General features: G+C 41.5%; 1 protein-coding gene across 2 annotated transcripts in view; it reads left to right on the top strand.

The window, feature by feature from the left end:
• Positions 1-209: 209 nt before the first annotated feature.
• The window catches only part of YWHAG (tyrosine 3-monooxygenase/tryptophan 5-monooxygenase activation protein gamma), a 33,569-nt gene continuing 21,670 nt past the window's right edge, over positions 210-12,108 (top strand). Inside the window, exon 1 of one of the 2 annotated variants that reach the window (XM_024120763.3) lies at positions 210-499. In XM_024120763.3, the coding sequence (XP_023976531.1) occupies positions 413-499 (87 nt within the window). In that variant the 5' untranslated portion in view covers positions 210-412. The remainder of the gene's footprint in view (positions 500-12,108) is intronic. The other variant, XM_028498670.2, reaches the window with a different exon arrangement.

Raw genomic sequence — 12,108 nt, 5'->3', positions numbered from 1 at the left:
CGGCGCAGCAACCGGGGTGAAGGGAAAAACGGAGCTTGTTGAGGGGCAGCGGGGAAGAAGGGGACACCCAGAAGGCAGCGTCGAGCTGAGTTGGGGAGGGGCAACCCGAGAAGCGGAGGGGCTGGGGCAGGGCCGGGGCGGGGTGCGCGGGGTGGTGGGCGGGGCCGTCTGCGTCACGCGGCGTGGGCGGGGCCGCAGGGGGTTGTCCGCCCGCTGCACGCACAGCAGCCGCAGCCACCTCGCGCCCGGTCCCGCGGTCGCAGCTTGAGCCGCAGCCTTCGCGCCGTCGCCTCAGCCGCTCGCTTCGTGGGTCGGTCCTTCCGGCACACGGGCTCCAGCCGCGCCCGCAGCCGCCCTCCGAGCCCTTCAGGCCGCCCCGGTCTCCTCGCCCGGCCCGACCCAGCCTGTGAAGATGGTGGACCGCGAGCAACTGGTGCAGAAAGCCCGGCTGGCGGAGCAGGCGGAGCGCTACGACGACATGGCCGCGGCCATGAAGAACGTGAGTTTCTCCTCCCTTCCCGCCGCCTCGCCCCAGCCCCTTCGCAGACGCGGGCTTTCGCGGGGTCGACTTGGGGACTAGTCGCCCGCCGCTCCTGCAGGTTGGCCGCCCCAGAGGGGGCTGGGGAGGGTCCTGAGAGCGCTGAGGACCGGGTGTGACGCGGCCTCTCCCCGAGCGTTCCCCAGGGCCGCCGGCGCTGCCGCCTCGGCCCTCCCCACGCGCCCGCGCTGGGGCGGGGTCTCGCAGGGCTGGTGTCGGGAGCGGGGTCTCTGGCCGCTGCGCCTCCGGGTCTGCTGGGGACCTGAGCAGGGGCCGTGCGCATCCTTTGTGCCCCACTTCCCCTCCTCCCAGCCTGGCCGTGTGGGGGCGGGGGACCGCATGGATGCGGTTCCTCTTTTCTCCCTGATGTCTGGGCGGCGCCTTTCCCATTCACTGAGCAGGTCTCCCGGTTTTCTAATACTCCCCCCCTCCCCAAATCTTGCCACTGCCTCTCCAGACAGATCCTTTAGGACCTCCCCGGGAAAAATGTAGGCTGTCCTGAAAACCTGGGCTCAATGGTGCAAAATCGAAACCTCCTTGCTCACGTTTTTCTTAACAAAAGGCTCCTCTTTCTGCATGCCCCAAAGCAAGTCCTCTTGCTTTTAGGAAGGGGGAACGATTGTCTCGCTAGCGTTTTCATTGATTGTTCTCAATATGTCATCTCCATGTTTTCCTACGGCTTTCGTATTGAAAAGTGTTGGTATTGTCTTTAAAACAAAGGTTGTGAATTAAGCTGACTGATTCAGTTTGTGACATATGCTGTTTCTTTTTTAAATATAGGCACACATCTGTCGAAATTCCTATAAGTTGAAAAAATATTCTCTGATCTGATATTGCAAACAAAGCGGTGGTGGGAGGCAGTATCAAGTCATTCCAGAAGATTCTGCATTTGTCGTATTGCAGAGAGCCTAGACTGGGTGGAGGCTGGGAGGAGTTATTTTAAAGGGGAAAAAGTCTTCTTTTTTTTTTTTTTTTTAATTTGTTTTGTTAGATGCATCTGAAGCTTAAAAAAAAAAAAAACTAGCGCATCCTCAATGCTGATGAAAAGAGAATACTGATCTCCAGTTGTCGCATTTTGCAGATTCCTGCTTGTATTGCACCATTTTGTCAGTAACACTATATTCATGTAATGGGTGGTCAACCAGTTTGATATTAGAGGGTGGGGGAAGTATTGAGCATTATTAAATGAAACGTAAAATTATCTAATGATTTCGGTCTCCCACTATTTTCAAATCTAACTTCCTGCCTTATGTAACAAAGGTTTTAAAACGCATCTCCAGTGTGCAGCGGATGGAGGAGTGTACCTTGCCTGTTAAACCTTTTTAATGAAGCAGTATAGGTATTACAGATTAATTCTTGAATAACTTTACTGGTGCACAGAAGATGACAGTGCTGATGCCTGTGTATTTAAGCCAGCTACGTTAACAAAGAAGATTTTTATCTCATTAAGGAAGAGAATTGATTCTGAAATTTGGAGTACTGCTGTATTAATATTATTGCCACAGTTGCTGTCTTTAAAGCTCAAATGATGTAAGTTGCACTTTAGCAGATATCAATATCTTTAGTTCACATTACTTAGACTCTTCTAATTTTTCCATATTTCTAGTTTCACAGGAAAGCGAGTGACCTCGCTCCTATATCCATAGCAACCCAGTGATGTCACACACAATGACACAGAGGCTGCAATGCACCTAATGGGTTGGTAGGGAGTATGCAAATGGCATTTGTCCAAGGTAATGCAGAAACGAGCAGATAAGCCAGGTGGAATTGAGCATTTTATCTTCCACCGGATGAGAATTGGTCCCCTAAATAAGAATTTCATTTATCCTTAGACGTGCAAATTAGGGATGTCTAGCTATGCCTGTTCACCTTTTCTATTTGTAGTTTTCTCAAAAGTTTATAAGATACAGTCGTGTTTTTAAACATTTGTCTCACTATTAAAATTGGGCAATGAAGGAATAAAGATAGAAGTTTTAAACAAGAATATGTTTTATGCTCATAGTGCAGGGGTGAGCTGTATACATGGGTTTATTGCAAATTATTAACTTGGCAGGTTTTAATAAAAACCTTAAAAAAATTATGACTTCCTACTGGGGCATTTTCAGTAAATGTTAGGGAATGAGAATCCATTACAGAACAGTTTAGCTTGGGATTTGGAAAAGTTCTCTTTTGCTGTGTTTATGTTTCTGTTCCTTAACTGAGTGTGGAGGAAAAAACAGTTTATAAAATATAGAAGACCTTTTCCAAATCTGTTTACCGTGATTTTGAGGAATTAAGCTTACCTCTGATCTGCATTTTCCTCATCTGTAAAATGGGTCAACACCTGCTTGAAAAAGTTGTGAGGATTAAATGAAAAATATAGTAGGTGCTTTAAAAAGGGTAACTATTTATAAAACTTTGTTTCTTCCTTTGTTTATAAAAATCATCTCATCAGAGAATTTGGAAAATACAGGAAGATACAAAGAAAATACTCAGTCCTGCCACTTGAGTTCTCTTCTAAGGCTGAAGTCATCCAGATGCTAGCGTGATTAAACTTATTTGCCTCTGATGAAGTTACCTTAGTAGTAAAGAGTTAGGACCTGTGATAGTTGTAGGTGGGTGACCAGGATAGAGATAAAATGGTGTATTCTGGAAAGGAGGAAAGAAGGAAGTTTAGTCTTTTAAGACACATGTGTAGGCTTGTATCTAAAAAGAGAGAGCAAACATCTAGATGTTTCCTACTTGTTGGACAATACTGACTTGTCCTTTCGATTTTAATAGCCTCTTGAGAAGTTAATATTCTAAGTAGGCTACTGGTACTTTCCTGGGGGCGGTGTGGGGGGCAGAAAAGGTTCTGGGCTACTAACTTTGTTGAAGTTACTGGGTTAAACAATTTAACTCGGGTGTGTTGGGGGGCATTAGTGGCAAAAGGCTATCTTAATTATATAAAAAAGTCTTCATAGTGGAATCGATAATACTTTAAAAGTTTTTACAATGTTAAATATTCTGTTTTTCTTACTGTCTCTTCCAGGAGGCTAGATCAATAGCCATTATCACTAATGGAGTAATGACACCTCTGTAGACTCTTCAGAGGTGGAGTTCTGCCAGCCATTATTATAATAAAAGTCATGTGGTTTCAGTTGTTCTCTTTGGGGTGGAAAGAATACAGATGACAGTTTGCTTTTTTTTTTTTTTTTTTTTTTTTTTTGACAGTTTGCTTTTTATGTTAACCTTCACAGTAACTGAAATGACTCTTAAATGCCTTTTCTAATTATTTAAACAATTTCATATGTATCTTTTGGATTATATTAAGATAAAAGATGTTGCTGAATGTGCATCCTCATTACAGTTCTTTGGATTAACTGCAGACCCATGGGAGGATTTCATCCCCTAGTACTTGGAGGAAGCCTTATTTATTTATTAAACCAAACTCTAAATTATTAAAAAGTGGAGGAAATGATTTTGTTTTTATTGAGGTAAAAGTCACAACATAAACTAACCATTTTCAAGTGTACAATTCAGTAGCATTCAGTACATTCACAGTGATGTGCAGCCATCACCTCTAGAAAAAATAGGAAAATGATATTTTTAAAAAGTGATGGTCTGGCTATAGCTGGCTGGATTTCAGCACATTACTGATTCAGGAATGTGTCGATAATGAAGGGCTCACAGCCAATGGTAATCAGTATCCCTTTCTCTTTGTTTTCTAACATCTGAACCTTTCAGCATAAATTGAAAAGGGGACTTATTTTGGCTAGCTTTGTATTTCCATTTAAAAAGTTACAGAGCTTAAAAACTATACATTGCTACTTGTTAGACAATACTGACACAAATTAATAAGAACAATTTACCTGAAATCGGAGCAAATTATTAACTATTTGGAGATTATAGGAATTTTTCTGGTGTTATTATTATCACTCATTTTCCGCCCCAAGACTGACTTTGTTAGACACACTTGCCCTGCTGTGTGGCACGGGTTCCTGCAGTGCTGAGAGTGGTGAGCTATTCAAGCATGGGCTTCTCGTAAATAAGATGTTAAATACGTCGTTTTGGTGTTTCTGAGGCTGCCAGGAACAACTTCTTGTCTCCAGTATCACCAGCCCTAACAGTTTTATCTGGCAGGGCATCTGATTCTTTCTGTATTCCTACCAGATTCCATGAGATGTGGAAAAAAAGAAGCAAAAAGACCACTTTATATGTTTAATAGTCAAAGGGAAAAAAAATCACATATAAACCATTGTCTTTTGTCTTACTTTCTAAGCTCTGTTAGAGCTTGACCAGATATTCGAGACTATAATTATAGGGAACCTGTATTTGTTGTCTTTCTAGGCTATAAGGGCTACCAACATGAGCTGCCTTATGGCCTTTCCTCTCATAATCATTTTTCTGCTGTCTTCCCCAAATTCCATCTTAGGTATTACCTATCATTTTGGTTTAGTACCAGACCATATTATCTTGCTTTAGACTGGCACTTGAAATTTTGATTTTACTAATTTATGAATTTGAGTCATAAAAAAACAGTTACATGAAAAGTGATCAACAAAAATTCCCAAAAGAAAGCTTTAATTTTAAGATAAATGGTTAAATTTATTTGGTTTCATGATTTTGCAGAAACAATAAAAATTTGTAAATCTTGTAAGACTTTGCATGAGTCTTTTTTTTTCTTCCTTTTAAAAGAACTCGTGAAGTCTAAACCAGATTTTCATCAGCATATCACTTGTAAGAGTGTCCCACAGAGGTACAGTTTTCTTTACCTAAGTTGAATACTGTTAATGTGGAGCATAGCATTAGTTGTGTTGTGAATAAGTAGATAGAAATGAGAGTGTTCTTACATATATAGATGTTTAATGTGACATTTTTTAAAAATTCCAAATAAACTCATTGGTCTTATCCTTTTAATCTTTGAAGCGATACCTTATTTTTGGAGAGGTGTAAAGCCACACTTGGTGAGTAGGACCCAGGTGTAGTGTCATCTTTTCCCTCTTAATAATTCTGTTGCTAGAACAGGGGTGCCAGGGCTGGGGATATGATACGACAGTGACAGCAGTGGGCAGCTGAACATGTAATGACGGTAGTGCGAGAGGAATCCCTCATCCCCCCTCCCCCACCGCCGAGTCTGAGAGCAGCTGCGGTGGTGTGAGAAGTGAGAGAGGCTAAGAGGTAACAAGAGGAAGGCTTTGAAAAATGAAGGTTTGTTTTGAAGAGAGAGATCATTGAAAACTTCTTTAGCTTTCTGAAAGGAGTTATTAATATGGCACTTAAGCTACCATATTCAAATAACCAAGATCTAGGAAACAAAGTTGCCTGTGGTGCCAGTACTTTAAGGATGTAGAAATAAGCTTAAAATATTTTTGACTGAATTGTTTCAATTCAGTACCATTCAGTTCAACACAGTGCTCCTTTTGTATGGGTCTAACAGGAAATAGTGAATGAGTATGTCTTTGCGGCAGAAGCCCAGCATGGGTAGTCGCCATGCAAACAATCCCATACTCCCGCCAGGACATTCTTACATGAGGGCCTGCCTGGCATGGCTAGACCCGGTGGACGGATGTTATTTTCAAATCATACTCCACTCTTCACATATGACTCACCTCTGGTCTTTCTAACTACATCTGTGTAGTAAAAATAGAGACTTAAAGTTTAGACACTAGATTTTTTTTCTAGTAGTTTGAAAATGACCCAATGCGTGAGGATAAGGGGAAATAACAAGATAGGGTAAGAACAGCAGAATAGCATTCCGCAGACAAGGAAAGCTGGTGGGGACAAGTGAGTAGGGAAGAAAAATTTTAGAGTATCTTGATTTTGGGATGCTCTGATCTTCTAAGGGACTCTGGTTTTTGGGAGGCTGTCATCAGTGGGACAGACCACTGATGACAAAAATGTCTGGCCTTTAGGATGCTAGAAAAATGAAAAGTATCACCAAAATAGTTCCCTATGCAGGGATAGTTCCATCATGTCTTTCTACAGGGTTTTGTACCTTGCTTTTTCCCCTTGATATTTCAAGGATATTTTCTTCTGTTATCAGTATTTTCAGTGGCTGAACAATCCTGTGGGTGTGTCATAATTTAATTTTTATTTAGCTTTTAGGCCGTTTCCAAATTTATAAATAATATTGCCATGAATATCTTTGTGGCTAAAGCTTTCAACACAGATTGTATATTAGAACAGGGACCCCAAAGTGGAATTTTTGAAAGAATTGCTAAGAATTTTTAAGGAACTTGAAACCATCACTAGTACTGGTATGTATCTCAAAAGTTTTGGAAGATGTAATTGTTTGGCTAGATAGTACATACACATGGCTCAAAGTTCAAGGCTACCCTATTGCCCTTTCTGCTCCAGAAAGAGAAAATGAGGTTGAAACGGGAAAGTTTAACTGCAAACTTATCTGTGGCAAGCCTCTCTTCTGCTTTCTTGGGGTTGGAATGAGTACCTATTAAAAATTAAAAAAAAAAAAAAAACAACTAATATGGTAACTTTCAAGTATATGCAAAATAAAGATAATAGCATGATATAACCCCATATAACCAGTTTCACCATTTGTCAGCATATTGGCCAATCTTCTATCTATATACTTTACTACTGTTCTGGTCCCCTTGGTATTTACCATCTTGCAAGATGGCTTTTTTTTTTTTTTTGCGGTACGCGGGCCTCTCACTGTCGTGGCCTCTCCCGTTGCGGAGCACAGGCTGCGGACGCGCAGGCTCAGCGGCCATGGCTCACGGGCCCAGCCGCTCCGCGGCATGTGGGATCTTCCCGGACCGGGGCACGAACCCGCGTCCCCTGCATCGGCAGGTGGACTCTCAACCACTGCGCCACCAGGGAAGCCCAAGATGGCTTTTTATTGACCTAAAATTACGCCTTATTTCCCACAAATGTTCCAGTTACCAGCAAGATCTCTTTATATTCAGATTTGGCAGCCTCAAAGTGTAGTTTCTTGCTTAAAGCATTTAATCCAGGTGGCAGATAATTTAATTTTTTCCTTGATTTTAAGAGGAGTGTTTCTCTTCAGTTGACATCCAAGTGCTGCTTCCTATCAGCCTTTGCTCATGAGGAGGAGGAAAGGCTGGATGGGTCACGAGTGGGGAGAGGAAAGATGGTGCTGTGGCAAGGTAGGTTTAGAGAAGGGTTTTATCATTACTGGACTGTTCGTTTTTACTGCCTTTTTTGGGAAAGGGACAACAAAGGCTGATATCTTTTGTCAGTTCTGGCTTTTATCGCCAATCCGATAGAAGTGCTAAAACCCAGTTGATTTGTTGAGGGCGATGTGGAGAAACAAGTTTTGCTTTTTTGGGGTTTTGTTGCTTGCCAAGCACTTTTAAAAAATCATTTTTGCGTTAAAGTCATCATGGTACTGGTTGTAGGTATGAGTAGGTAGGTGGGTAGGTAGGTAGATAGATACGTACATACACACTAGCTGTTTGGGCCCAGACACCTTGGGTTTGAATTCCATGCTCAGAAGTATGGAGTTGACTAGTTTAATGATATCAGTAATTTAGGTGAGTATACTGCCGTTTTATTTTATTTTTTTACCATTCGAAGGTCCTGCAGAAAAAGGCTAGATTTTTGGAACCATTTATTGAGGAAGAGAAAACAACATGGTAAACTTCAAACAGCTATAGTGATGAATTGAACTTTAAAATTGCATAAATATATATCTATTAACGTTACTTATTTAGAACTCTGTCTAGCATGTAGATTCTCAAAAACACTGAGTGAATTATAGCTAGTTCTTATTTTGGATTTATGGTACACTTGCATTTTGATCATGTTTTTCGCTTCATAATCTGGCTGGCTATATAAATACATATATATTTTTTAATGAAGGATGATTAAGACTAGCTTTTTAGCAAGTGTTTACATCTGTTGTGAAAATCACGTCAGTACTATAATTTACTAAGCTGTTACGGCATAGCATTACCCTGAGATGCTGATGAGTTAGACTACGCATCTGGACCACAGTGGAAAACCTAGTGTACTTTTTGGGTATGACTTTTTTCACATCTGTTCTATAGATTTCTGCACTGACTAATATTTTTGGGAAGACAAGATTTTAAGTTACACACTCGCAGATTAAAATATTGCAATATAGTTGGACATTTACTGTCACTTGGGAAGCATCTTTCTGTACTTTTCCCATTTCACAACAGTTTTATAAAATGATGGTCCCATTTTACAGGTGGAAATGTTTAGGTAATTTGCTTATTAAGGCTTGAGTTAAAAGTATTTTTTTTTTTCCTAAATCTCGGCCTCTTTTTAAAGGTTTTTTAGTTTTCAAAAAGGAGTCATAGGTGAAGTGTATACATGGATACTGGTCATCTTTTAGCTATTGTCTCAATGATGTGTTTTCATTAATTTTAGTCAATGTTCCATTGTTTGCAGAAGCTTTGAAATTCCTTCATACTGCTGTATATTTAATATTTTTCCATTTGTTGTCCTTGAGAGGGTTGTTATGTAATCCAGGTTTTTAATACAGAACAAACTTCTTTAGGACAGCCCTAAGATAAAATACTCAATATGAGTGTAATCTTTCTTTTAGAAAATATTTGGTCCGATGATTGTGGTGTGTTTTAAATTGAACAAAGGAGAACTTGCAGTTTTTAGCATAAGGAGGTAAGTACATGGTTTTGCCATTGGAGTCTTACAGGTATTGCCAAGAAATGAAAGGATGCCACTCAAACTGAATGGAAGAGTATACCTCACTGGAAAGAAATGGGAGGAAGCTGTGACTTTTTTGTACATCAAAGATGATATGGTCTTGTGTGGAATTCACAAACTGGAATGTGGAAACATGTTTTGAGGGGATTTAAGTGAAGATCAAAGGAAGAAAAGAATGTTAACTTGAATATTTTGTAGATGTTCTAGGCAGTGGAAGAAGTGAATGGTACTGATCCAGAATTCACACAGGGAAGGTAGAGTTGTGAGGGGATTATTGAACGTCTGTGGGAACATTCCACACACACAAAGTGAAGGTCAGCCCAGTGCTGTGGTATCAGAGGACCCTGAAGTCACCCTGAGCATCAGGGGCGATTTCCTAGAGAAATGATAGCAGAGCAGTGAGGAGTGGGTGTTGGGGGGGTGGGGAAAGCTGGAGGAGGAGTGTCCAGGCAGAGGGAATAGCGTTGTTCAGTTGCAGGATGTCCAAGGAGCAGAACTGTTGCATGATTGATGCAGTCACTATTGGTTGCACGGAGAGAATGTTAGGAAATGAGTCCAGAGAGGTAAATAGGGGCAGGGACCAGTTCATGAAGGGCCCTGTGGAGTTTGGTTTTTTTTCTTAGGCTTTGGAGAGTCGTTGAAGGATTTCAGGCAGAAGAGGATCATTATCCGATTTTTGGTTTGGAGAGAACCTTGGTAGCAGTGTGGAAGTTGAAGAGGAGGACGGTGTGGCAGAGGGACAAGACTGATTAGTATTGCGGGGTCTGCTCTGAAGATACGAGGACCAGGACGTGGACAGTGACGGCAGATTTGAGAGAGAGAATTTGATGGCTGGAGATAGGAGGAGGAGGAAGGAGAAATGATGGGGAAGATCAAGTCAGTTGCTGTCATGCTGTGTTTGAGGAAACATTTAAGTGGCGGTAAATGGAAGCATCATGGCTACAAGTTAATTCATGAAAAGCTCTTAAAACAGGGCCTGGCACAGGTTAAGCACTCAGTGTTACTTATTATTCATTAAGTAAACAAATATTTATTTAGGAACCACTAACGGCCAGGTTCTAGTCTCAGACCTGGAGGATATAATATCCCCTGCCCTCACAGAACTAACATTCTAGTGGGAGTCTCCTACCAGGCATAATAAGGTCACCTAGGCAAAATTGAGAGTTGAAGTCAAAGTGAACCCTGGGGAATCCCACTTCAGTAGTGACTGGAATGAGGAAGAAAGGACTAAGTAGATGGTGATAGAAAACCAAGAAAGAAAGCTAACAAAGTGGACAGGAGTGTCAAGAAAGGGGGATTAGTTCGCCGTGTTAGATCCCTTACGAATTAAGATGAAGACATAAGAACATGGGATATGTGAGGTAGGAAGACAGTTGATGACAGTGGTAATGGGGTGAGGAGTGAATGAAAGGTGAAGAAATGGTAACAAGTATAGGCTAATTTTCAGAAACTTGATTTTGAAGGAAACAGATGTGATTAAAAGGCATCATTTATTTTAAACCTCAACTTGGACTACATGTTAATGGGAAAGTACAGGAAAGAGGGTGACTGATGGGAGTATCTTGAGAGGGAAGAAGCATCTTGTTTGCCTCCGGCGGGGAGGCGGCAGTGGTGGGGCAGCTGTTTGTCAAGTAAAGGCCTTTGGTCACTTTCCTTTGAAGAGGCAGTAGTGAGCAAGGGTTGCCAGGCAGTGAGTGCTAAGGGCCCGGCTGAGGTTAAAAAGCCTTAATTTGTAGTGACTACAGTCTAGTTTTTTTTGGTCTCTCTCTCCCTCTCCCCTACCCCACCCCATATTTTGGGTATAAGAGTAGAAAGCAGGCTGGGTGGTTCTATTGATTGAGCATTTGGGTGTTTTAGAGATGGTATAGCAGAAGGACAAGGCATAGGAATGTTGATATTAATGCAAAAATAATTGAATTTGATGGATCTTGATGAACCTTACAAGGAGGAAATAAAACCTAAAGGAAAGGGGCTGAGAAAAAAGGAGAGGGCTCAAGAGCAAGTCTGGTAGGTGGAAGTGAGGACTGGTAACACTGAAGGATAGGTAGGAGTTTGGTTTTGTTATTTTTTACTTGTTTTGGCCGTGCCGCACAGCTTGCAGGATCTCAGTTCCCCAACCAGGAATTGAACCCAGGCCACGGCAGTGAAGGCTCCCAAGTCCTAACCACTAGACCACCAGGGAACTCCCCTTTTAAAAAAAATTTTTTATTTTTAAATTTTGCTTGTTTCGTTTTGCTTTATTTATTTAAAAATTTTTTTTATTTATTTACCTTGGCCGCACCTCTTAGTTCCCTGACCAGTGAAATCGCCGAGTCCTAACTGGTGGACTGCCCAGGGACTTGCAGGAGTTTGATTGTAAAAGTGAATGGTTGGGGGTGGGGCAGGAGGTAAATTAGGAGTTTGGGATTAACGTATGCACACTACATAAAATAATCAACAAGGACCTACTCAATATCCTGTAATAACCTGTATGGGAAGAGCCTGCAGAGAATGGTTACATGTGTATGTCTAACTGAGTCACTTTGCTGTACGCCTGGAACTAACACAGCATTGTAAATCAACTATACTCCAATATAAAATAAAAATTAAAAAAATGAATGGTTGTGAGTGAGGTCAAAGGTGTGGTTTGGGGATAAGTTGTCAGAATCGATGAGGTTACTGAACTGTTGTTTAGAATTAATTTGAGGGAGTAGCCTTGGATAAGGAGGTAGGGCCAGAGGTCTGGATACAGGTAAACAATCCCAAAGAAAGTGAACATGACATTGATTGCAGGAGAAATTTTAGAAGCCGAGAAAAGGCATGAAAGAGAAGATGATTGTGAGGGAGTCAGTATGGGCTTGTATAAGAATCTGCATAACTGATTTTGATTTGACTAATTTTTTTTTTTTTTTTTTTTTTGCGGTACGCGGGCCTCTCACTGCTGTGGCTTCTCCCGC

This window comes from Physeter macrocephalus, chromosome 14, assembly GCF_002837175.3.
Source record: "Physeter macrocephalus isolate SW-GA chromosome 14, ASM283717v5, whole genome shotgun sequence".
NCBI classification, from domain to species: domain Eukaryota; kingdom Metazoa; phylum Chordata; class Mammalia; order Artiodactyla; family Physeteridae; genus Physeter; species Physeter macrocephalus.
This window is presented reverse-complemented; position numbering and strand designations above follow the sequence as displayed.